At 39.7% G+C, this 26,718-nt stretch overlaps 2 protein-coding genes across 3 annotated transcripts; one reads left to right on the forward strand and one right to left on the reverse strand.

Annotated features, from left to right (window-relative positions):
• Positions 1-8,771: 8,771 nt before the first annotated feature.
• adad1 (adenosine deaminase domain containing 1 (testis-specific)) lies at positions 8,772-21,027 on the forward strand. 2 transcript variants are annotated; one of them, XM_084353660.1, is made up of 13 exons: positions 8,772-8,847; positions 9,567-9,746; positions 10,014-10,154; positions 10,933-11,103; positions 11,599-11,670; positions 12,240-12,365; positions 13,958-14,081; positions 15,308-15,478; positions 17,793-17,868; positions 18,033-18,189; positions 19,263-19,497; positions 19,712-19,844; positions 20,258-21,027. In XM_084353660.1, the coding sequence occupies exons 2-13, from the start codon at positions 9,587-9,589 to the stop codon at positions 20,369-20,371; spliced, it is 1,680 nt and encodes a 559-aa protein (XP_084209786.1). In that variant the 5' UTR covers positions 8,772-8,847; positions 9,567-9,586; the 3' UTR covers positions 20,372-21,027. The 2 variants fall into 2 exon arrangements, with proteins under 2 accessions (XP_084209786.1, XP_084209785.1); XM_084353659.1 differs by having other exon boundaries at positions 8,823-8,934.
• A 2,733-nt stretch (positions 21,028-23,760) lies between these two features.
• On the reverse strand, positions 23,761-26,295 carry LOC311257073 (uncharacterized protein). The gene is made up of 4 exons (XM_084352519.1): positions 25,681-26,295; positions 25,554-25,592; positions 25,033-25,170; positions 23,761-24,922 (listed from the first exon to the last, which is right to left on the reverse strand). Exons 1-4 carry the CDS (start codon positions 25,804-25,806, stop codon positions 24,803-24,805), a joined length of 423 nt encoding a protein of 140 aa, XP_084208645.1. The 5' UTR covers positions 25,807-26,295; the 3' UTR covers positions 23,761-24,802.
• Positions 26,296-26,718: the final 423 nt, after the last annotated feature.

The following is a 26,718-nucleotide window of genomic DNA, read 5'->3' on the forward strand; positions in this document are numbered from 1 at the left end:
TGAAGACATCCAACATCCGCTCTGTGCTCCAGCAGACTCCAGTCTCATTCACACGCGTGTTTGCTTGATGATGTAAGTGACACACATGAATGACCAATTGATGCCAAGAATGTCATGCAGGGGGATGAGTCACTGAGAGCAAGGCAGCGATGACCTGACCCCTAACCCTGCTGAATCCACACACCACTGCCACTTCAGCTCGGCCTGGCCCAGATATGATCCAGAGGACGTCGGCTAGATGGGGCATAGGGCCATCGCCAGGGTTTGCAGACGGACATTAGGCCAAAGCCAGAGTTAAAATCCTATTAGTTTGAGTTGGGAATCGGATTATCGTCGTCGAGAATCACTCGTCTGGCAACTAGGGTCTAATTTACGCCAATCAACGGCAATTATTGAGGGGAAGGGAGCCCCTATTAGAGAGCCTCATCCACTTAGTCTAATGAATGGGGAAGATTCAATCTTGGCTGTGGAGACGCATTGGAGAGCTGCAGCTGAACGCGACTGCAGCAGCAGGCTAAAGAAGAGCTGCTGTTATTTATCAATGGTGGGCTGCTGTCAGAGCAAAGATGCGTTAGCCATGGGGCGCTAGGCTCTGGTTTCTGATGGTCTGGGGGCACTCTGGCCAGTAAAGCGGTTAGTGTAGCGCTCTACAGCCCATTATGTGTAGATCATACTTGGGAAGACGTGCCCATGTGTGCATCATGTGTTAAGCCTAGAGAGCTGGATATTTTATTTCTCATCATAAATCATAAACATGGAGGCCTATAATGTTCTCTTCAGAGCACATTTACTGTCCAGACTGCACTCATAGGGACTGAAAAAGTCCTGTGAATGGCATTAAATGAAATAAATTGTAAATTGTTTTCCATTTAGATTCTGTTTTCATTACAAATGCTTCAGAAAATGAGTATAACGTTATTTCTTTGCAAACTCATTGTGATATTTTATTTTGAAATTCTCACTCTTTTCAGATATTACAGAATTATCTGAAAGTACCTAAAAGTGAGCAGGAAACGGGGGAGTTTGCCTGAACTTTTGCAGTATGTGGCCATCTTTAATGAGGTGAATACTAACTGCATTAACTGATATTTTTAAGTCCCCATCAAACCCTGTTGACTCATTATCACATATATTGCTGAGGCCTGTCATTATCACTATCATTAACACTGAAAGCTTCTGAATATTTGAATGAATCACATCATGTGAAGTCTGTAACCTTGAGTTTGTGCCAATGACTTTAGTTTATCTCCATTCTTACACTGCCCTCTACTGTTACAAAAGTAAAATACCTCATGTGACCATCAGTGGTAGTTTGAACTACAAACTGCAAATAGTCTTCAGAATCCTGCACATGGATCAAATCACATGAAAATTAAATTTGGTATAGCTTTTGTAAAAAATATAAACAGTGATAGAAGTTGGTTTAGAAAGCCTGTTATTAGTCTATTGTTTATATAAGTTATCGTGGGCAAAACCAAAATAAGAACATGGAAGATTGATTTACATACACATCATGCAAGCAAATTATATCAAATTCTATGTGTCTTGACCCATTGCATGCTAGTGCCATGCCCAAGCCTGGTGCATCTGGTGCATTTTTTCTCCTTTTTTTTTTTTTTTTTTTTTTTTTTTTTTGTAAAATAAAAAAAAAGTTTCTGTCTGAGTTTGTTAGAGATGATGGTGTCCTGAAAATCTGCTGTGGGAAATTCCACTGCCCGTAATGGCTTTTAGTTGGGGTTTAGCTTTTCCAAATTTATAAGCAGGTGCAGACATGCAGGCAGTTATTAATAACACCAAATATTTCCAAGGCTGGTGGTTTCACTTCCGATCAGGGCTGTTGTGATTTTTCCATGCTGAACAAACAACCCCACGATAGATAGATAAACTTTTAAACTTTTTCTCTTGCGCAGTTTACGCCTTCATTGTTACGTACATATGTACGTAAATGATATTTGTTTTTGTCTATAGTTCCTGGAAATAAAACATATTTATATCATTATCTTGGCTGTTTATGAAGCAGTTCGGACACAGATTCAGATCAGATTATCCATCTCTCTATTTTTACTCTATTGTTAGTCAGCTACATGCCTAAAATGGATTCTAAAAATGAATGATGACAGCGATCAAGTTCACATTCAAAACAAATTGCTTCTATGAACATGTAAACCATAAACTAACATGAAATCTACCCCATAGAGAAGAAAACCAGAACAAACTGCCTCTCTTCCAGCTTCAATAATGGGAAAACTAAACTCTCTGTTTAAGGTCACAAACTTAAAGTCAAGTGAGTCATCTTTTTCCTTTATCTTGCTGCTTATGGGAAGATTAACAGGAGGATGGAGCTTGCAAACTCATTTCAGACCGCATCCTTTCCCTTTTCAAGTGTGACTGATCAGAGAAGTCAATTCAAACCTTGTCCCTACAATCTGCGTGGGGGGTAAAAACCATATTTGTTCCTGTGGTGACCTTCATTTCTCGCTGCCTGTGGGTTGCATGTTCCACTTTACTTTTTATGCTCTCATAATTGCTAACCATTGCTGCAATGGTTCAAGAGCGGAACTGAAAACAGTGAAGCCAGTAGCCTTTCATAATGACCCTTTAACATAGTGGAAGTTTCGATTCTGGCAGTTGCTTGTGCATACGCAATGTCAAGCCCCTAACCACAGGCAGCCACCCCCTCACACCTATTGCATTGAGCCATACTCTGCACACATAGTCTAATACCCTCCACCATTAATACCAGCTATAGCTATGCTATTCCAACTGATCCTTCCCCCAAGTGTGTGGTGGCTACAGCTAGGTGGGACGTGGGGTGCTCAATCCTGGCGGTGCAGTGCTCTCAGCCTCCCCCGAGTGACTGTCCACCCGATCGTATGTTTGTCCCGGATTCAACCAGATCCCTAGTGCGCTCTTCTAAATTGGCTTGTCACCCAGGTTTTCAGAGGACCTTATCCCTCATCCGACAGCGGTTTTGGTGGCCTTCAGTCTATCCCGACACCAAGGAGTTTGTGTCTGCCTGCTCCATCTCATCGCACCCCCGCCGGCCTGCTACGACCATTGCCTGTGCCCCACCGACCCTGGTCCCACATCGCCGTGGATTTCGTCATGGGTCTGCTGCCCTCTGAAGGTAACACCGCCATACTCACTATTGTGGACAGATTCTCTAAAGCTGTACATTTTGTCCCCCTGCCTAAACTCCCGTCTGCTTTAGAGACCACTAACCTGCTAGTCCTCCATGTCTTCAAGCTCCAAGGGATCATCAACTCATCTACCTCTGCTATTTAACCCTGGTCTCATCTCCACTCCGGTGCCAGATTGTTCCGTCCCGTATGGTAAATATATCACTGCTGTTTGCTATTGTGTTTAGCTCTTCAAAAGTATGTTCTAGTGCTGAGATTTCTCTCATGCCTATGCTCCAGTGTTTATCTCTTGTCTGGGCTACGTCTCATGTTCATGTTTTGTTTGCCTCGTGTGCAGAACCTTCAGCGCCTCTCCGTTCTGCTTCCTGCTCCACTGGCTCACCTGAGTTCCCTCCACGCTGCCACCAGACAACCCTGCCTGCCTGTCGGCCTGCCCCCCTCGTCCGCTATTTCCTCAAGAACACTGTACTGAAATAAATTCCTTTAAACCTGATTTCCAGGCTCCGATCTCTGCATTTTGGGTCTAGAGCAAAACCCCACCGTAACAAAAGCGACAAAGTCTAGATTCAGAACAGGATGTTGTGGTTGAACATGTTGAGCTCAGGACTGGAATTTATCCAGGAGACTGGGATTCATGTTACCTTATTTTTTCCCCTTTAAGTTTTCTGTCACTGTTTGGTGAAGTTTAGGCAACACAACCACTTGGTTAGGTTAAGGCTACTAAAATACTTGGTGAGGTTTAGAAAAAGTTGGTTTGGATTCAAATAGACCTTTTCACAACATTAAAGGAGACATATTATGCTCATTTTCAAGTTCATAATTTTATTTTGGGTTACTACAAGATCTGGTTTACATGCTTAAAGTTTGGTGCAACAGAATTTAAACTTAAACCATGATTTAATCTGATTTTAAGGTTAAACCTTGTTGGTGCAATCCAGCCTTAGTGTTCAAGAAACACATCAGTTTACTCATACTGTCCAGTGCTGCAGCACTGTATTCCCCTCTGTCTGAAACACTCCTGCCTCATTTAGGCCCCCCCTCCCGAAAACTGAGTCTCCTTTGATTGGTGAGCTGATGCATGCCTGAGCCAGCACCACTAACATCAACAGAGCTGCTAAATCAATTATTACATGTGCCACGAGGCATTATTTCCGCATGTATGATTCTTTGTTGTAGTACGATGTCACAAAGTCACCGAATTAAAGGCGGGACTGATTGCACTGATTGATCTTTTATTTGCAAAAGATCATATACAAAAAATAAAAAAAATGGAAAAGCACAATAGGTCCCCTGAGGCTAACTTCTCCCAAGTGCGTATTTTTGGTAAAGCTCAAACATTACAATAATATGGCTGGTCAGTTGCAATGATGGTGCTGTAGCAACTTAAATTATGATGTTGTAGGAACAACACCAACACAGTGATATCAGATCACTGATCATTACTTAAAGTGTTCTCTCTCTGCTGTCATTTCAGCACCGTACCAACATTGCAACCCACGTCCTCCCCTTTAACATCTCAACCAGATGTGGCTGGCAACACTAATCAACCCTTTGATCAGAAGTTTCCCTTACATTAAGTTGTGCCACATCGAGCTCCATTCCACATCACCACCCCCAGTGTCTACGCTTAGGGGGAAGTCTCCTTTGTATTGGAGATACCAAATTCATCAGACCTCTTCCAATGGTAACCTACTTCTTGCTGTGGTCCACGCTCCAGCGTTAATTATGTTATGTTTATTATGTTCACAATCAATGTAATCTTACTTAAAATTCTCTCATTCTCTTTTGTTTCTCTTAAAAATCTCTCCTGACTGAAATATGCTTATTCGTTGTCTTGGTTACAGTAGATGAGAAGATCAATAGGCTATCACTCTGAAGTCTGTATAGTGAGTATAAAGCTAGAATTGAGCTACAGCTAGCTGCCGGTGGCGCAGACTAGCATAAACACTGAAAACAGGAGGAAACAGCTAGCCTGACTCTGTCCAAAGGAAACAACATCCATCTACCAGCCCCTCTAAAGCTCACAAAAACACAAAACAGTGCTATAAGGACATATTGAGGTTTTACGGGGGCTTATAGCAGATTATTTTCTGTCTGAGTCTGACTTCCCTGAAGCTTCACAGTGAGAAGACTTCAGACGGTTCATTTTGTGTATGAATTAAACTAACAAGATGCAACACGTTAATTATTAAGCTGCCAAAGGTGGATTTTGTTATCTTCGGAAACTTAATATGACTAATGAAGTCAGGAAAACAAAATGCAACTATCATTAGCTGGATACTGCATCTGTTGTTGTGAAAATAGGCCAAGTGTCCCGTGACCTTCCTTGATATTTCGCGTTGTATGACTGAGACTATGCCTTGTCTATAAATACAGCAGAAGAGTGCAAAAACCCCTAAAGCAGTCAGTGTGAGGTGACAGAATAAGCCAAAGCACACAACACTTTTAATGTTCCGGATGTAGGGAAATTCCTAAACTACAAAACCAGTCACTTACAGAACACTTGTGGGTACCAAAATAAAAATTACTCTGCTGAAGGTATTGGAGCTGTGTTTATTTTGTCTTGGTGAGGATGCAGAAAGCAAGAGTAGGAGTGTGATCTGCCGTCAGCAAATGTATGTCAGAGAGGCGGAGGAAGCTGCCCCTGTGTATGTACCAATAAACCACACGTGTCATTGTAGAAGCGGCTAGTGGGAGGTGAGAGAGGAAGCCCACTTTCTAATACCTCGCACTTCAAATTTTCACAACTTGCACTGAGTTTCAGTGGAACGAAATATATTTGTCAGGTGTCAGACAGCTGAATGGGTCAAAGGTGCAAACAGATCAGGACACTCAGTCATAATCTTCATGCAGAAATCAAAAGATACACATCTTCCAAGAAAAAACATTTTCAATGTGTGAGCAGTTTGTTCCTTGTGTTCTCATTTAACAGTCGGGGTCTGTTAATCCTTAAAAAAAACTACAGTGTATAAAATGTACAATGTAGAAAAATAAAAATAAAAATAAAAGATACCAGAGTTGGTTGCTATGGTTATACTTGTCCCCTGTCTGCAGATTGCTCTATTTGCGTATGATTGGAAATATCGATATGTCTACATCTGCAAGTATGAACTGCTGCTGTTAATACTTTCCTTATCTGTTTGTGATGCATTTGCCTGTATAGAACTAAATGTCACAATGAACAAAAATTCCCCCCTTGTGGAAAATCTGCTGCAGCCACTGAAATGTAAAAAGTGAGTCTGTGAGTGAGTTATGATCCAGGTCTGTAAGTTAATGAGTAAAAGAGGGTAGGAGGTTTCAGGCTGCTCAATCATTGGCCAAATCTCTGATTTGTTCAGCGATTCCAGCAGAATCAATAAACTGAAACAAAGCAACAATTCTGGCAATTACTTAATTTGCAATTGATAGCAAGATTAACATTGAAGACCCACTGAGCTTGAGGAAACACTAAGTTTGGCCCTTTTTCGTTTTCTATGGGATTTGAGAGAAGTTGTAAGGCACTGTGGGGTTTCAGGTGACTTGCCTCAAAGAGTTCTGGTACAAATACAAAACAGTGCTGCTTGACAAAAAGTCACAGCGTTGGAGAACATCAATACCTTTTTTATAATCGCAGAATATTTGCATGTTTGCTAACTAGCCCACTTGCTAGCCTGTGCACATTGACACACCAACTCAAAGTGGCTATGAGCAACTGATTGTAAATGACCTGTAACAGCAAACGAGACCATCAGCGAAAAGACTGCTATTTTTGTATACCTATTATTAATGCCTGTGCTCGGGTCCGATCACATACATCATATATATATATAAAATCGCATATAGATACATTACCTCATCACAATCCATCCTCGAATAGGGGATAGTCACTTCAAATACATGTGTATTACATTTGACTCAATACCACAAATTTCTCCTTCATAGTGTCGCTAGAGGACAAATTCGGGGGCACCAAGTATTAACCCACCAGGACTTCATCGACTGGTTTGTGGACTATTACTTAGAAAGTCAAGCTGGCATTGTGGCCATGGCCATTTTGTTTGTTCGGAAGTGACCACATTCGAACGCGAGGGTCGAGCTGGGAAGGAGGTTGATTGGATCTCACTGAGAACCCAAGGGAATGCTGTCTAATGAAATATAGGAATGTGAAAATACGTTATTTTAAAGACTACACAGCCAGCAGTCGCGTTAGTGACGTCATCTCGTTGAATGGTCACCAAAACAAAGTAACTTAAACATTGCGGAGCTGCTCCTGTACATTAGCAGCTCACAGAACTAACAAACTCTCCTTTCACTTAACTGCAGTTATATGACCAGATCAATATGAGCAGAGTTATTGTGGTGTTCATCTTTTTTAGTACCCTTTCTCAGCCCAGTTGGCTCCATGTTGGTGTTGGTGATGTGTGTTGAGTGAGACGATGTAGTTCACTGAGCGCTTTAACACAAAACTACACAAGGTTTTACTTTAATTATGACAGACTGAGACTTTATTGACTTGGAAAATGATCTTTTAAATTGACAAACGTCATATGTGTGTGATTTGTGGCACAGTAAGGTAATGATTTGCAGTGTTGGGGAAGCTACTTTGCAAGCCTAGCTTGTAAAACTACATGTGGTTCAGCCTGGCAGTAGTCCTGGAGAAATGTAGTTTGTAAAACTACTGCTAAAAAAAGTAGCTTTAGCAACTACTCATTATAATCATTTAACTCAGCATTAAATAAATCAACTTATGGTGTATATGAAACAAAATATAATAGCCTACAAAAAATTCACATGCCAGCAGAAATATACCTCTCAACTCAAGTTTTATTTTTTAAAGAACAAAAGCTGACATTTTTGGTAAACATCACAGGAACTTCAGAGGCGCTAACACTTCAGCACTAGAACTAGATGCCAGGACAGAATTGCTTGTTGACACGACACATGAGCAGTCTCTCAAAGTTTTTATCAGACAGCCGGCTCCGTTTGGCACTAAAAACATCTTTACCAACACTAAAAAGCATCTATATCCAACATGTACAAGCTCAGATATGGCCATGGTTGGGCTGGCGCATTTGGGGGCGCATCGGGGTAGTGGGAGGGGTGTCCATGACCTGCTGGTGCCGTATGAGCACTGCCTTCCTTGGCATAAAGACCCACCCACTCTGTGAAGCATTTGAGTGCTGCCAGGGCGAGCCAATCAGAGGCAGCGTTGGCTTAGCATGTCATGACGTGTTTCATGCCTTTTTTCAAAGAAAAATTAAATAAAATTTATATTATATAGGTCTTTATTTTATAAAAAAATATTTCATGTTATTGGCCAAAATTGTAGTGTGTAAATTGAGTAGTTAAACTACAAAAAATGACCCAAAAAGTAGTTGAAATACTTGAAGCAGCACAAAATATGGAAGTAGTTTAACTACCAGCAAGTTACAGCAAATTGTAGTTAAGCTATGTAGTTCAATTACATGTAGTTTAAGTCTCCCCAACACTGATGATTTGTCTTTCTTCATTCACTACCAAAGTTTTTCAGAATTAAGCTCCCATGGGATCCACCGGAAGGGGCGTGACTTCGGCTCTCCATCACTGCACACCGAAGCGTCGACGTTTTTCCAAACAGTGTAGATCATTGTGGTTGTCAAACGATCTCTGCACGCCATCAATCAAGCGACAACCAGCAATGCACGTGCGTTAGACACGCCCACCGTCTTCCTGGAGCCTTACGTGAAAGGTTCGTGTCCGAGCATAAACGTCCTAAACGTCACTTTAAAGGTTTTTATTAACGTTAACTGTGAATTTAGGAGCAATTCCGGTCGCGGTGAGTTTGGAAATCATATTTTAATAGGCTAAATGTTAAGTTTATCATGACACCTGCTAGCTAGGGTTCGGGTTACGGTTAGCGTTAGCTAGCTACTAGTTTTCTCAGTTGTTTTGCTAAGCTGTAAAACTGTCACCATATTGTGCAGTAAGTGAACCACTGGCGCAGTTTAGCTAACCTGCTACCGCTCCACACAATGTTAGTTAATGGATGCGCTTGAACTACGTCTGCACACTATGGTTAAAAAATCATGTTGCAATTGTTTTGACAGATATTACAACACTTCTGATAAGATTCACGATTAATGGGAAAGATCATTTTGACGTCATAATTTTCATTTCCACCGCACATATATGTTGATTTGTTGAGGTCTGCACCGAACAAACATGTTGGGACATGTCTGACTGTAACACTAACTGTAACCTCATTATAATGCTGTTTTGTCAAACGTTTAGCTTTTATCAAAAACAATATGTTTTTTACTATATCGTGCAGCCCTGGCTGAAAGTCTTCAGACTTTATCAGGGTAACTGTAGATAATATGTCTCTGTTCGTTGGTCAGTATCATTCAGTTTTTTGAAAATTGTGGTTTCAGTTCAACACTGAAGTATAGTTTGTTCTCTTCTTTCCAGTTATTGTGAAAGCGTTGACAATGTTTCAAGCAAGGGGATCATTTCAAGGATCCAGAGGAGCCTCATCTGCAAAAACCCTCATGAGGAATTTGCCTGCGATGCTGGGACTGACTGAATCATATGAACCCCTGCCAGCCTCCAGTAGTCCAAGCCAAGATGTCTTTGGCCAACAATCGAAAGGTACTTTAAAACCTACTGAGTTTCAAAATGTGATTTGCTTGAATCCCACAGATACCTATAAAAGGACATCTATTACCAGTGATAATTAATTTAATAACTAAGAACGATCATAACTTGTAGACTTAATTAATCCCATGTTGAGGTCTGGTTACTGTTGCAGGGAAGTTAATACTTTGTTGTTGTTGTTTTTTTCGCTACAGCCAAGTGGAGAAATTCATATAGGCCTAGAAATTTAACTTGATCTTTTTTCCTATTTCATCAACTAAGGTTATCTTGTCAAGCCAAAAGTCTCACCCAAAACGCTAATTGAAAGGTACAGGCAAGGCGAGGTGAATGCCCTGGCTTTACTCCATCAGCTCGCCCAGGTTTTACAGTTCCACTTGGAAATAAAGGAAACGGTGACCACAGGTAAAGCTCCTCAGCATGTCTGTGTGCGCTTCTTTGAATAATTCAATAATTCATCATTTTGTCGATAAAAGTAAAATTATAGTCAGTTTACTCTCATAAAAGACAACAAAAGCAGCAGGCTAAAGCAGCAAGCTAGAACTATGTAATGTTTAGCATTTTTTGCTTAAAAATGTACTTTAAAGATTATCAAATTGTCAAAATAATAGCTTTCTTATGAATGTTCTGTCAGTTGGCTAGTTGCATACTTGACTGATAATTTCAGCTCCAGTTTGTTTGACTGAGGAATTATTTTAGCAATAGTATCTGAGAACCAGAATAATTGATATCTACTGTATCAGTAGACTTTTGAGCACTGATCAGATTTTTAATTTCAACTTTCCAAAATTTGAAAGTCTGTGTTTTCATTCCAAGCAAATACTACATCTGCAAAGATATCCAAAATCTGACAGCTTACTCCACTAACTAATGAACTGATCTGTCATCAACTTTTTGATAATCAATTGATAGTTTTGAGTAATAAAAAAAGAAAAAAATGTGAATATTTTCTGGGTTCTCTACTCTACGACTGAATATCTACCATTTGTGGATGACATTAGCTATTTCTTTTTTTATACTATTTTCTGACTTTTTATAGACCAAACAAAGTAATTGATTAATCAAGAAAATAATAAAAAGGTTAATTAACAATGAAAATAATCGTTTCACCTGAAAAAAAGGCAGGTCCAGAGCCAGAGCTGAGGATTTGTCTCCAATCAGTTTCTCAACTCTTTTTCCTCAGGCAACATACGAGGATTTTATTTTGCCTTCTGTGTGGTGATCGACGGGGTCGAATATGAGACGGGCATGGGAACGACCAAGAAGGAGGCTCGGCACAAAGCGGCGTTGCTCGCTGTGCAGGACCTGCTGCCCACCTGGGAAAACCTGAATTCTGTCCTCCCTGAAGCATCAGGTGAGGGTCCAAGTATAACATGCTTCTTGATGATATGTCTAGTGCTGATTATCCTCATTTTCCAGATAGTTTTTTCTTCCGTGCACAATTAGTGTTGATGTTACTGTACATGTCATTATTGCTGACGTTGGTTATCTTTTCGGTCAAAGACAAAATCTTGAACATGTACTAACAATATACATGAAGGTGGTGTCTTGCTGCATTTAGACTTGAAAATGAAAGTAAATGGGAGGGTGCAGAAATCACTACTTGAAGGAAATACTGGATAGACGCTAGTTTTGGAAAGCAGAACATCACCTGTGTAATCTTGATTTATAAGGTAAGTTGGTGCTCGTATACCACACCAACCTGGTAACCCTTACAATGAGAATAAAATAAAGGGAGCTGCAGTTGAAGCAGCTACTCGCAGGTGGAGGACAAATATTGAGTGGTCAATGATGACTGTTAAAAGATAATATGGTTCTTTATTCATTTCCATGCCTGTTTGCTCCTTAGGAGTCCCTCCACCCCTGCCAGTAAAAGAGAAGCCGTCCATCTCTGACTTCCATCCTTATAGATCCATTCACGGTAATCCTGGATTTCTACATTTCACAATAAGATTTTAAATCTTTTTATTCAGAATACAGAGGCATGTTGTACTTGACAGTGTCTAGCACCTCTCACAAGATAGATAGATAGATAGATAGATAGATAGATAGATAGATAGATAGAGTAATTAATCCCAGAGGGCAAATTAGGTCAAACAAAGACACATGACAGAAGAATAAAAGGACCCTCATCCAACGATCTACAAATATTGACAGTGGCGCATTTTTGAGTTCTGTTTGTTCAGTACACTTTCTCTCTTAAATGAAACTGAAGTTCACGTTCTAATGTTCAGGTTTAATGGGATGATGTTGACATCCATATTGGATGAAAAGTGTTTGAAATCAAACATGACGTGAGACTGACCAAACTAAACTCTAAAGTACAGCCAAAACCATAATAGGTTAGTCTTGAGGAACATACTAATATAAAGCAAAAAGGGAAACTGCTGAAAGACATGCTACTAAATCTCTATACATACCTTCCTCAGGGTTCAGGGTGTCTGTAACGACACCAGTTATAACCAGTTTCATTTTTTTCTTCGTGTTCAGAAAGAAAGAATTCTGTTAACCTCCATATTCCACATGCTGTGAGGGATCAACTCACAAAACTGATGAACAGCCACCCTGAGTTCTCTGCCTGTGCAGACACCACAGCAGCATTCATCATGCAGACCTGTAAGTGAGCTTGGGGTCCGAAGGTTGGTTAGTTAACAGTTTTACAGCAGATAGTTTCATCTTGATTGTGTGATTGAATCATCAAATTATGTACAATAACAATTTGACACTGGTGTGCACAGTAAAGACAGTCCTACTTTGTAAACTATTGCCATTATGACATAACTGAGATTTATGACACAAAAAGACATTACAACCTTCTGTCAACTGGAATCAATTGACGCTTTGGGTGCAAACTTAATTTGTTCAGTATTTCTCATAGTTACCGAGGGTGCTCCGATTGATTGGGCACCGATCGTTATTGGCTGTAAAAACTTTAATTGGTGGTCTCTGATCAGAAGAGCCGATTGATAAAGCCAGGAGACAGTTTCTCTGTGCGCTGCAAAAATGTCAAAGCCACACACACCACAGGCAGCTCTGCTGCTCACTGGCTGCTAACAGTTGGCTAACTTTCCTCCTGCCAATATTGATACGGATTTTCAGTGCCCTCTTAGTTTAATCAGCGCAACGTATTAGCAAGATCCTGCCAGCAAGCCGTTAGTGACTGAAGGGATAAATGGACTGGTACCATGGAACAATTCTCGTAACAAGAGGTCTCACATTGAGTGGCCAGCCAATGAGTATAAATAGCGCTGACACAGTGCTGTGGAGAGAGATAACTACGGCAACAGCAGGAGAAGACACACTCCGTTGGAGTCGGAAATAGTCTGTTCAATTTATCATTTGGGATTGTCTGTTTGTGATAAGTATATTTTCTGTCATCCCGCGTGGGAGGACGAAGCAACGCTGTTTGTTTCGAGCCTTACAGCGTGAAAACTAACAGCAACCAGAGCTAACAGTTGACTGAGCTGACAGCTGACTGAGCTAACAGCTGACTGAGCTAACGACTTACAGTGGGACTGTTCAGAGGAACATGAAGTGTTAAACAGTGAACTGCAGTGTAATGTGACAACACAACAAGTTTACACAAAATAAATGTACTGACATAGACTGCTTTTGCTGAGTACAGTTGACTTTGAGTTTCAAGTTACAGACACTTTACATCAGTGTACATTTTATCAATCTTCTCTGAGATGAATGTAACCAGATACAAATACTGACCTAGTGGTGGAGTACTGGCTTCAGGGCACAAATACATCACTACAGAGACTGAGACGCACAATCATTCCCAAATTCTGTGTTACTGAATTCTGTGTCCCATTTACTTTTTTTTTATATATATGTAAATATATGTAAATATAATTATTTATTTCCTCAACATTTGAATGCCAGTAAACTAAACTATGCCACTAATAACTAATAACTTTAGATGTAAATAAAGTAAATACACGTCCTTTCGATCGGTGATCGGCTATTGATATCGGCCGATGCTGCTTCCAGCAATCAGTGATCGGCCCCGAATATCCTGATCGGAGGACCCTCAATAGTTACTAAGGCCAATTACATTAAAGAAAGATTTTTTTTTTTTTTTAAATTGCATAACTACAAGTCGATGTTAGCCAAAAACAACTGAACAAAACTGTTTAACAGTGGAGTAGCTATTAGCTAAGCAGGCTTTATTTACCTCTGTACAAACTTCTCTCTCCCTCTAGCTGGGGGATGTGAGGTGGTTGCTCTCGGCACCGGGAACTTCAATACCAAAGAGAGTGCCTCGACCAGTGGGCGGATTGTGCATGATTCACATGCAGTGGTAACTGCAAGGAGATCACTTATGAGGTTAGTTGCAAGCATGATCCTCTGATGCAAGTGTCAATGCACTGAAAAGTGGAAGTGTTCTTTTTTATGAGTAATGATACATATTCTAGAAGCTTTTCACGTCATACAAACCATATTGCATGTAAAGGAAAACACTGTATTTCATGAACACCTGAAGGGCCCCAAACATCTAGATTAACACCGAGAAGTTTGTAAAATGTGGTCACATAGATAACACATCTGTGTGTGAATGTGTACCTTTTGCCAGTTGGGTAAGTAAGTGAACATACAAGTGTAGACCACAGTAACCTACAAACGTCTCTGAGAATGACTCTGAATGTGGTTGCATTTCCTGTTGTTTCGTTAAGCAGTCCTCCATTGCTCTGAGATCACACGTATGTTATGATTTGCCTTGTCAAAGCTGATTGTCATTATTTGCAAGTTGGAAATATGAATGTTGCCTGTGTATTACAAAATGTCTTATGGACTTGGTGCACTGCATTACACTTTGTGGACATGGTCTTGTTGTCAGTGGAAACCTGCAAATCTCACATCATTCTAACTGCCAAAGTTTATCTCATGTGGCCGAAAGAGGAAGAGGAAGAGGTAATGAAAAATATATCACAGTGGTGATTACTGTTGAACAAATGACAAAAACTGAAAACACAGTTGTAAAAATGCCTATATTTCACACATCGACATTAACCACTAATATGATTCAAGGAAATATGCAATCATTTAATAAAACAGATGCTGTTCTGTTTGTTTCTTCCTACTAAAATTTAGCAAGTTTCTGTTTAGATCACTGAGATTTTCAATATTAATCATCAGTAATGTGGATAAAATGTATATAAAAGTTGGTAACGGCAAGTATTGGAACAAGTTATCTCAAATCTGAGAAGATATATAGCCTCATACCATGACAACAGTACAATATTGGTATATTGCCTAGCCATAGGTATCACACAGTTTTGTGTTTACGAGAGAAATATTGGTTTTAATTTCATTATACTTTTAGCACTGTACATTTAAGATTAAAGGCAGAAGCATGTTTAAGGTATATTTAACACTGTGAAATTTTCTATTTTAAAGATGGTTCACACTCAGCTGTCATCAGCTAAAATATAGATTGTTTTACTGGATTATTCATGATGATCTTTTTCCTCTTACAATGTGCGTCTTCACCTTTTAACTGCTCTTATGCACATTTATAAGATGTGTCATCATGAGCCATTCTCACGCTGCAGGTTTCTGTACCGGAACCTGCTGATGTTCTTCAGCAAAATGGCCAATCTGAAGGAGAGGTCTATCTTCCAGCACAACAGCAGCAGCGGCCTCCTCAGCCTGAAGAGCGGCGTCACCCTCCATCTCTACGTGAACCAACTGCCAAAGGGTGCTGCTCAGATGCCTTCCAAGATGTGAGTTTTTTGATTATCAGCTTCATCCCTCGGAGGGTCTCGCTGCCATTTGGTCACGATGTGCTGAGATTATGTGATGTAAGGGAATGATGATTTAGTGTTACTACTCAAAACTACTGACATTTGTCATGACGTATACATAAAATACAGTTCAACATTTTGGAATCACCTCTTATATTAATGTTTAAATTCTTCCCTTTGATAATGGCTACTTTAACATGCCTGTGAATTTCAGCTTGTTAAAGGCATAATTGTGCACTTGACACTGAAACAGGAGGCTGTCCCCATTGTAATCTGTCGGATATTGATGGAAAGATTCCAGTTTCTTTGTCCGATGACTGGTGGTATCTTAACTGTAGCTCAGAGGTATCTTTGTCTCCCCCTGCCCTTTTAGTTGTCAGCGTGGTTAATCCACTGTACAGTGTTTTGCTTTCAATGTACAAAACTTGTCGAGCCAAAAAATACTTTTTTTGCACACCCTTCATAGAAAAATACATTTGTAAAGAGGACTTTCAACAATTTCCAAACATGAACAATTGTTCAAAAGTAGAGAGAAGTCCTCCAAACCATCTGCCTGTACTGAATAAAGGTTTTGTGGCAGGCTATTCCAAAGTTATAAATGGTAATGTATAGGGGTTGGTAAAATATCGATTCAGCAATGCATTGCGATTCTTTTCCCTGCAATTCAATATCGATTCAGCAATCTTCTGAATCGATTCAAGCCTCTGGCCAGTGGGGGCGCTGTGAGCAACACCCTCGTGTGATTCGGGCTGTACGGACAGGGGCCGCACTAGACCGAACCATGACAATATGGCGACCATAGTGAGTAGCAGCAGCGTTAGGCCAGCGCCTTCAAACCTGAAAGCAGACGTGTTGATTCATTTTGTATTCCCGTGTAAACCTGGGCCCGGGCCCTTGATCAAGCATTTGTGTTTTTTTATTTTTTTTTAATCATTACTTTTTTCATTTGCGATCCATTCCATTCTGAATAAACAAACAACGCAGTGAACATGCTTCGTCCTTGTTGCATTATTCATTAAGATAATTGTAAACGGACTTCTGTAGTTCAAACACCTGGGAGTTGTAGTCGAGAACGTCAGTTATAACAGCCCACTGTAACGTGGGCTGGTGAAGGGGAAGGTGATGGTCCACTTTAGTGCAGGTAGCTCCGGTTACTCAAGAGACGGCAGGCACCATGTGGGGGTTTCCGCACGGCACTTTTATTCATAATACTGACCACACCATGCCAGGTCTCTGTGGCACTAATGTTACAGGCATACATGCAAACGATCCAGGCCGAGGTTCTTGCACCAACACTTTACTCAATAAAGACAAACTAAAATGTGGAGTCTTCGCTCTGTCGAAAGTATCCTTTCTCACGGGGAGCAGAAGTACACCTGCTCGTCTTCATCGTGCAGGTTACATTACCCACTAAACAAAAGGAGGCGCCACCTAGGGGCGCTACATTGAATAACTCTGACTGTTGCACCACGTATTAAAAAACTGTCTGGTTTAAATCGGGCTCGGGCTCATAATTACAGTTAATGTGTTGGGCCGGGCTGGGCTCGGACACAACGTGCACGGGCTCGGGTAGGGTCGGGCTTGATTTTTTGGGCCTAATCTCTCTCTCTCTCTCTATCTCTCTATCTATCTATCTACATATATATATATATATATATATATATATATATATATATATATATATATATATATATATATATATATATATATGAGAGAGAGAGAAATACATAATTTAAGTAACATGCACTTTAGTTCAGTGTTAATTCAGCACTGTCATTTTTTTTTATACTTTTGTACACACCATGTACTAGTATTATTGAGCTGATGTTTTCTTACTCAAAATGTAATGAGTTATTTTACAATTTCCAAGAGGAAAGAAACATAATTTAAATTTACATGCACTGTAGTTCAGTGTTAAAGCAGTGTCATGTTTTGTCATGCTATGAGTTATAGCATGGCTGTTCATAAGGCATGAAACTAAATAAATAATTATTTTAAAAAAAATTCTGGTACTCTTACTTAATCGATATCGAAGCATTTCAATCAATATCGAATCGTATCGAATTGTGACCTAACGAATCGAAATCGAATCGTGAGATTCTTAACAATACCCAGCCCTAGTAATGTACATCACGCAGCCTCTGGCATAAAATCAATCCTCAAACTTGCTCTGCCATTGTTTTGCTCTCAAGGTTATATGACTGTTTTGTTTGTCGTTATAAAAGCCACAAAAATGCCAATTCTGGGTAAAGTAACATGAATAAGATTTCTGTGCTCTATTCTCTATTCTCAGGCGTCTAAACCCACTCTCCATTTCAGCATGGCAAGTCAACAATGAAATCAGCCTACACCTGTCAGTGGAAGGCAAGGTGATTTTTTTAAATTTTTTTTATTATTATTGCTTGTATGGTAAATGCAACAAAAGTTAAGATTACATTTTTTAAATGCATCATGGAGTCAGTATATAAATGGCTTTACAACTTTTATCAGCATTATTGCTGGATAACTACAGATTGCTTTGTTTCTTTTAAAGGTGTTCTCAGTTTTCTCGTCAGCCTTTGATCACTCTGCCTCCAAGGTGGTCAGCATGTCCGCCACAGACAAGCTCACTCAGTGGCAGGTGCTGGGATACCAGGGAGCCTTGCTCAGCCACTTCATCGAGCCCATCTATGTGGAAAGCATCCTCATAGGCAAGTCAAATCATGCTCCTTAGACTAGAACTATCATGGTTTTCTCTGGTATGAAATTTAAATGTGAAGACGCTATTCAGATTCCATGCTACCTTCTCCAAACCTGATAATTTTGGCTAAAGGAGTCTGTTTTAAGAGCATTGCCTTAAAAGCATCACTGCGAATGCAACAACAGAAGAGTTATGGTGTCTCAGAAGACTTTCACTTAATTTTGGCGGTTGCTGCTCCAAACTGCTTCTTAAGCCCTATTCGCACGGGATTAGTGTTACCTGGGGACCTCATGTGATTTAGAAATTACCCCACCACGTCTGTGTTTCGTGCAGTGCATTCACACGGGATAAGCGAAGTCTGTGTTTTTACTCGAATTTACTGACATTATTCCCCGGATATGATGTCAAGGCTCTGTGTAACCTATGCGTAACGATCGCACCGGAGACCTTGTTGAAGCAGCACAACAGTTAGTTAAGGATAATTTTATTATAATAATAATTGGTGAGCCTGTTGAAAGATAGAAAAATGTTTCTTACCGCATGCTGCCATGCATGTAATCCATCTAATCATCTTTCGAGATTTCGCTCTTCTGATGGATTTGAGCTTGCTCTATCTGCGAATGGGTCTCCATGCTGTGTACCTAGATGAGCCTCCTGAATTTGCACCCAAAATGCTGTCAAAAATTTCATTTATAATTGCCAACACAGCCTCCATAATTCTCGTCCAGGAAAAAAATAAAAAACGACCCTAAATCACAGAGATGCCGATGCGAGTCGGTGCGAATAGGGCTTTATTTTAAGCTGTATGTACTGTATACAGCACAAGTGCTATAGCCACAGACAGCCAGCCGAACTTGTGATCTCTATCCAGGCTCCTGCAAGAGATCATTTTGAGATTACTATTTTTTTCCCCATTGATTCACCTTCAACTACAGTGCAGTCCAACACAAACATCAGCATCTATAGAGATAAATGAGCACCTCTCTGACAAAGTCAGGTAATCAGATATGTATTCCAGAGATATTTCCTGAAAGATGTAAACTTAAACAACTGAACTTAACAAACTCATCTTAAATCCTACAGGTGACGCCGGCTGCAGTGATATCCGTGGCATGGAGATCTCTGTGAGCCAGCGCGTGGAGGGGATCACCTCCCAGCTGCCCACGTTCTACTGCATGATGAGGCCCCACATCAGCCTCGTGCCGTCTGTAGCTACCGACAGCACAGACCGTGGATCTTTTACCTACGGTATCAACTGGAGCGAAGGAGACAGCTCCCTGGAGGTTGTGGATGGCCTGGAGGGCAAGACAATAGAGGAGTAAGGATGACCGCACAGGAAGCTGCCACGAGCATGAAGAGTGGTGTTTTTATTCTAAAACTGTTAAAAAGTCTCTACCACAGTAAGTGGATAGCATTTATATAAAAATCTGTAACACCACTTCATAGCTTTCCTTCGAATAATTAATAGGTGTTAACTGGATTACAATCATTCAATCATACATTAATTTTTTACATTGGTTCTCTGTTTGTAGATCTCCCTTTAAGAGTAGCTCTGCTCTGGCAAGCCGTCTTTGCAAAGCAGCAATGCTGCACCGCTTCAAGTTGGTGGCCAAAGAGGCCCAGAGGCAGGACCTGCTGGCCACAAGCTCCTACAGAGAAGCCAAGGTACCATCAGCATTACCTCCTCGCACCTCTGTGTAATGTTTAGAAAAGTTTCTCTTTTGACATGTCTTGCAACACTGATCCACTGACATTCGCTTGATTTGTTAATCAGAAGAAATCCCTTTCTTTTAAAATTAATGAACACATTTTCATATTGTGCTATTCTTAGTTTACAAACTTTTGGTGACTTAGTGATTTTGGCGGGCCCACTCAAGCCTGTGATTTACTGTGGCTCACTTACCTAACACTTGTTCACAAGTAGTCTGTATGTATTTGTTCTTTTTATCTTCATTGAACTTTATACATTTTTGCGACACAAAAATGGATTTTGTGAAGATCAATGTGTAGGTGGTTCAGAAAAGTTCTATGTGAGCGTCGTTATTTATACTACTTTTGTTGTTGTTTTGTCACTGAAGAGTATGGCGAAGCCGTACCAGGAGGCCAAGAACGTGCTGAGGGCGTACCTGTCACAGCAGGGCTTTGGGTCCTGGCTGCTCAAGCCGTCAGTTAGTGATAACTTCAGCATGTGAAGGAAACCACATTGCTGCAAGAAAAAAAAGCTACATTCTGGAAGCAATTGTGCACTAGAATGATAAAACTAAGTTTAGTTTGTGAGAAGCACTTCGCTTCACCATGCTGGTTATAAGCTGTTTCTGTTGTCGTTTCTAAAGGGACAAAAGTTTTAATTTTATATATCCTTTTGTGTTTGTGAGCTCTGTCTGTGACTTTAAACCCTCAGTTAACCCCTCGTTATGTCCAGTTTTCAAAAGAGGAATACAAATGCTATACATCTGTATAAAATAGCCATAACGGGCCTTTATTGGGATAATGATTCTACTTCCTTCAGTTGATGAAAGCATGCCCTGTTTACATTGTTGTATTTTATGCTTTTGTGTAATGGAAATTACAATAAAGAATGTATAGTCCATATTTTTTTTTTAGGGTTAGGGCTCTTACATATGACAAGGAAGTTATGTCATTATTGTTACATATAAAAGACATGAGTTTGGTCTCAGTAGATTTACTGTTAGTGTTTTCATCTCTTAGAGACGAATAAGTCTTGGTGCTTATTCACTGTTCTGATTTAATACTTGTTACTGTAAAGTGCTTGATTTGAGCCTTGGTAAACATGGCTAATTCAAGAATATAAATCAATAAATCAATCAATCCAAACTCAAATGCTGGAGTACTGTGTGCGCTGTCGTTATATCCAAATATCCACCCAAACTTCAGAAAATGGTATTTTTAAATAAGAAGCTGTGATAGCAGGACCACAGGTGGTTTAATAATGAAAATGAAAATAAAACAGGATAGTTCAAACACAAAACTGCGTGTGTGTAGTGCTGCCTGGAGCTTGTTTTGTGGACTTAACAAGCCTAAATTTACCAGCATTTGATGATCAACAATTACTGATTTCCCATTGTTTTGAGGACACACGGGCTTTATGCAGAGATCTGGCTGCTTGCCACCTGATTCAAAACTGTTGACCTCCCAAGTTGATACAAACGGTTGATTTGCCTTGTATGCATACAGGAAATGCTTTGGTTTCCTGTGTATGCGATGCAGTGGATGATTTACTGTTAAGTGTTGAACAGTCTTGTGAATGGAGTGGTGTTTTTTTTACTTCCTACTGGTGTGGACAACAGGAGGAATTACCAGTGCATTCAGGGAACTTTTGTCCGAGGATCAAGCCTTTCAGTTGTATGTACAGCTCCAGGTTTCATACTTGTGTTTTATATGTTATCATATACACTGCTAAGTGTGATTCTAAAGTGTAATGCAGTGCACCAAACCCTGATTGCACCTTACAGTTATAATTTTATGTCAGTGCAGCAATGTAGTAAAATGGTTACATGCAGATCAGTTTTATTGGAATACTTACAACTTGGATTTGTTAGGTTCTGCTCTAGATGTGCAGATGTGCAAAGTTGATGTCTTTGTTTGTGATTCTATTGAAGAAAACTTCATGCTCAGCCCCCAAACTGCTTTAAATGATGATACAGAGGAAAAACTTAAAGGCAGCACATAAGCAAAGTAGTGTTGTCTTAATGCATGTTATACTAAAAGGCTGTATTAGGCGCTGCTTGTAAACTGCCCTCCTTCCTGCTGCGGCCAACACATTGTGTAAATATTTGGTTTGTGAATTCCTTTGGTTGTTTTTCAGTTAGAAGGGAAAGAAAATGATAGTTTAGACTAGTAATTGCCCTGTAAATCAGAAGCGTGATGAAATCCTCTCTTCTAATCGTCCATTTGTAGGGCTTCATTAATGCTAGGTTGTGTGTACTGTATGTGTCTAACATCAGGCAGCCCACTCATAGTTGACTTTTCTATCAAATGGCGCCAACCCACATTGTTTTAGTATTGTGATCTTGGCTGATTCTGCATGTTCTCTGTGCAATTAAATGCGCTTTCTCTTGTATTCTTGTGTTGGCCTGGAATCTATTGTGGCTTGTAGCATTTTTCATGTTGTCAAAAGGTGTGCCCTGTCTAGACACTAATCTTATTAATATCAGCATTGTTTATTCAGTTTGTACGCAGTAGGTCTTGCATAGCTGAGTCAGGGCCTTGTGATGTCTAATATCACTAGAAACTAGAGAGACTGAGTGAAATAAATTCAACTTACTTTTTACTTATTCATATGCTTTTTCCATTGTAAAAAGCACATCAGCCCAACCTTTAATTTGCATCAGTCACTGAGGTGATACTAGTAGGTTTAGAGATAAACAGGATATGCAACTCTCTTGATGTGGTTAAGCAGTGAAAACATTTGAGACCCAAGCTCGTAGAAGCTGTAGCACCTATGCTGAAGTGCTGTGCAGGAGGATGTGTAATATGTGCTGCATTCTTGTAAATCGTGGCTGGATTAGGAATTCAATGGGCCATTTTATCTGTGACATCTACTGTGTTCGTTATTTAAATAACAGCTATAGACATGACATCAGAGTAACCATGGCTACAAATAAGGTGACATGACGGTGCCTAAAATAGCTTCTTCCATGATTTGATGGGGAGAAAACTGTCAAATATGGAAAGAAAGATCCCGTTTTAGAGAAGGCGTAATACCAACCACTGTTTTTTCTTGGGAGGAGACTGACGCCAGTCCTGGTATATTTGCATACCAAACCATATTACTAAGCCACCTTCGGTGGTGGAAGAAGTATTCAGATCCTTTACCCACGTAAAGTACTAATACCACAACGTGAAATTATTTCACTACAAGCAAAAGGCCTGCATTCCAAACCTACGCCTAAGTAAAAGTATGCAGATATTATCTGGAAAATGTACTTAAATTATGAAAAATAAAAGTACTTATTCCATAAAGGAAGCCATCATCCTTCAGTTAAGCAGAAAAGTTGTAGATACGTGGTATTCACTTGACAGGAAGGTTAAGAAAATAGTCATCTAAAATGTAACTTGTAACTTAAGCAGTGAGACAAATGTGGAGGGGAAGTAGAAGGTGCATAAGATGGAAAAACTCAAGTAAGGTACAAGTACCTAAGTAGTAGGTAGATTACTCGAGTAGATGTACTTACTTAAAAATATATCAACGATAATATGGTCTATATCAGGGCTGCCCAAAGTCATGTCCAGTCACTTTTATTTCTACAGTGCCAATTCTCAAAGAACGCTATCTCATTGCCCCACCAGATGTTTCTAGTGAATAAACAAACAAATATTTTGTTAATTTGTTAATAATGTATTATAATCTGAGCACGTTGGGCAGAATGACAATTAAAGTAACCTGGGGTCCTTGTACCATTGTGCATCTTGCATCAGTTTTTGGAGTAAGTTAGCAGTGTACCTGACAACTTTTAACTTAAGATGATCATACCAAAAAAATTGACTATTATGCTATTAGACTGACATGTAAGAACAGCTAACCTGCCAACGTAGGTGAAAAGTTAAGTGGATTTTTTTGGGGGCACAATCAGCTAAGCACCGTGGGACTGCACAGAATCTGTACTTGTTCCTAAAGTGACTTGACGTTGACTTCACTATGACTTGATTTTCCACACTCAAACCCTCTGTGGACAGCTTGACTAGTTAAATTGCCCCAAACGTTGAGGAAATACAGCCGCCTACAGAGGCCACACGCCTATTCATCTTCCACATTCGCATCACTCCTGTTGTTACAGTAAGTAGAAAAATCTGACTCTAAGACAGAATTTGTATTGTGTCTTATACATCTTATGGATAGATGAATCCAAGACATAATCCAGAATCCTATTTGATGAAGTCTAAAGACCTAAATTGTGTTTTTTTGGACCAAGATGTTTGAAATTTTCTGAGGATGTTAAACTTTCCACTGTCAGCTTGTTTTCCATAATTTGTTAATGTTCTTAATGGCAACACACAAACTCTTAAAGGTAACATTTATTAAGTTATAATTTCAGGTTTAGAGCACCAACATACAGCATATTAAATAAGCAATAAATATATAAATAGAAATTCAGAGCTTTACAGGAGCTTACATCAAATACATTCTCAGTGTTGGAAATTGACTGAGAACTTTTAAATTCACTTCACAGCAGTTTTTCATAGAAATCATTGAATAATACATATGTAACTGTAGACATATAAGATTATTATGATATGTAGTAAAAAAAACACATTCAGAATCTATAGTTGCCTTATCTCCATATTGCTATGACATGGTTATAAATGCAATTATATTAGAGCAGTGTTCAGATTCATAGCATCACTAAAAATAGATATACCTGAGATCACTCCATTCAACACGTGTAGATGTTGCTTGGTAACTTAAAATCCTTACAAGGCATATATGTTCTTAAAATGTCCGTCCTCTTCAGAATCAGTGGTTGTCAGTCCTGTCATCTCAAACTGGATGAAGTTTAATTGTCCTTTCCCTGCACCGCCTGATAGCTGCTTCAGAAGCTCCTGTGGTGTTTCTCAGAACTGCTGATGGAGAAGCTGTGGCGCAAAGGTGGCCCCAGTGTTATCTACTGCATTACGGCTCCACTTTTTATAAGCTGAAGTAAAGACATTTCTGCCTGCAGAAAATTGGTGATATTAGTTGTAGGCCATCGCTCACAGGGACATTCGGTGGAGTCTGTCAGTGCCTAGGGAGGAGATGAAAAGTCAGTTTAGTCCATATGAACAGATTTCATGTTGTCATTTTTTTCTTACCATTGGCACCCAATTTGTCAACACATTGCGTAGAAATACTTACATTGCTGATCACGTTTTTGGCTCCTTCCAGGAACGCGACAGCCTGTCCTATGTATTCATCGGGGTCTTCACAGTCCGCCCTGACTGTTCCATTAAGTTCTATCCTAAAGCACTCCAGTGCTGCAGTAAGGCAATCATCCTGTGTGTGTGAGAGAGGGAGAAAGATGTTACTGCTCTGACTGAGGCAGACTTGTGGCTGCATGCAGAGAAGTCAGCGAATAGAAGCTGTCACAGCTGTGTTAAGTATCAACACCTGGCAAGCTCATTTCCTGTACTAGAGAACCTTCACATGTGGTTTAAAAAAGCTCAAGTACACCCTGAAGCTTGAGCTTCTTTGATGCTGGGGAGTACCCAACATGACTTTTTTCTTCTGGCTTAATATTCACAAACTCATCAGTTCATCATTGTAATCATATTTTGTACAGTACATATATACCTTACATGTAACTTAATGAAATATATGGGAGTACATCATTATATTTTAAAGAACTTAAACTTTTTAATCTGAAAATATACACTTACCCCCACTTTTGATGGAGTATAGAATTTTGAATCCTTTGGCTGTATGGACAAAAGAAGACATCAGACTGTTAGCCACTGGCCAAAACTTAGCAAACGGAGTAAAAATATTCAGCTTGAATTAACTTACACATTTGAGACTGTCCAGCATCAACTCGATATTTGAGTCCTCCAGCGGCAGATTCTGACGTCCTGTTGGAAAACAACCAGAGAGGGTAACAATCCAAAAGGCAATCCAGAGTGTCAAGTGCTCCATATCTAGCTCAAAGGCTTGTCAGTGTGATGTGCAAGTTGTTAAGTGGAGGTGTTGTGTTGCTTTACTTACCCCTTGTGCTCTATTGAATTTATATAGCTGTGGGGTGGAAAGGGTGGGCTGAATTAGTTGTATATCTACTAATGTATACAGCGTTGTTTTTCCTTTAGATGACTCTTGGAATTTTTTTTTTCATGATGCTACTACAACATGGTAAAATCCCTAAAGTGGCCTATTGTAGCACAGCATTTGACTTCAAGGTCTTGTGAAAGTAGGTTGGCCGTCCCTAGTTTGTGGTGCAGAGGTTTTTTTTTTCTCTCTGTTCTGTTGGGCAAATGTTTGTCATGAACTGAAACTTATACTTTTTTTGTAATTATTAAAATGTATGTAAAACAGCCACAATATCTTCAACTATCTGTCTTTCTGTGATTCACAATTAAATAAAGAACAGCTCACTGGAGAAAAACAATTTGAAAAAGATCTCACCTAACATGCAGATTTAATGAGGTGTTTCATGTTTAGGCCTCATGCTCAGCATAAGTTTATCTGCCAAGTTTTGAGATCATTTGATATACTACAACACTTTTTATATGTACTGATATCTCATTGATAATATGAAGTGCGTAATGTTGAATATCCTAGACTTTTTTATTATCACAGAGACATGGTTATCCCAGTGAGACAGCTGTCGTCTCATCGAGGCAACCCCCCCTTATTTTACACACCTCAATCAACCACGAATGTCAGGCAGGGGAGGGGGGGTTGCTGTCATTTACAGAAATTATTTTAAATGTACCCGTATTTTATATGATAGTTTTACATCGTTTGAACATCTTGATTTTATTTTACACTCCGAAGTCCCAGTATTAATTTTAATAATCTACAGACCTCCAAAACCAAACAGCATTTTTATCC

Source organism: Pagrus pagrus (assembly GCF_965226575.1).
Source record: "Pagrus pagrus genome assembly, chromosome: 5".
NCBI lineage: Eukaryota > Metazoa > Chordata > Actinopteri > Spariformes > Sparidae > Pagrus > Pagrus pagrus.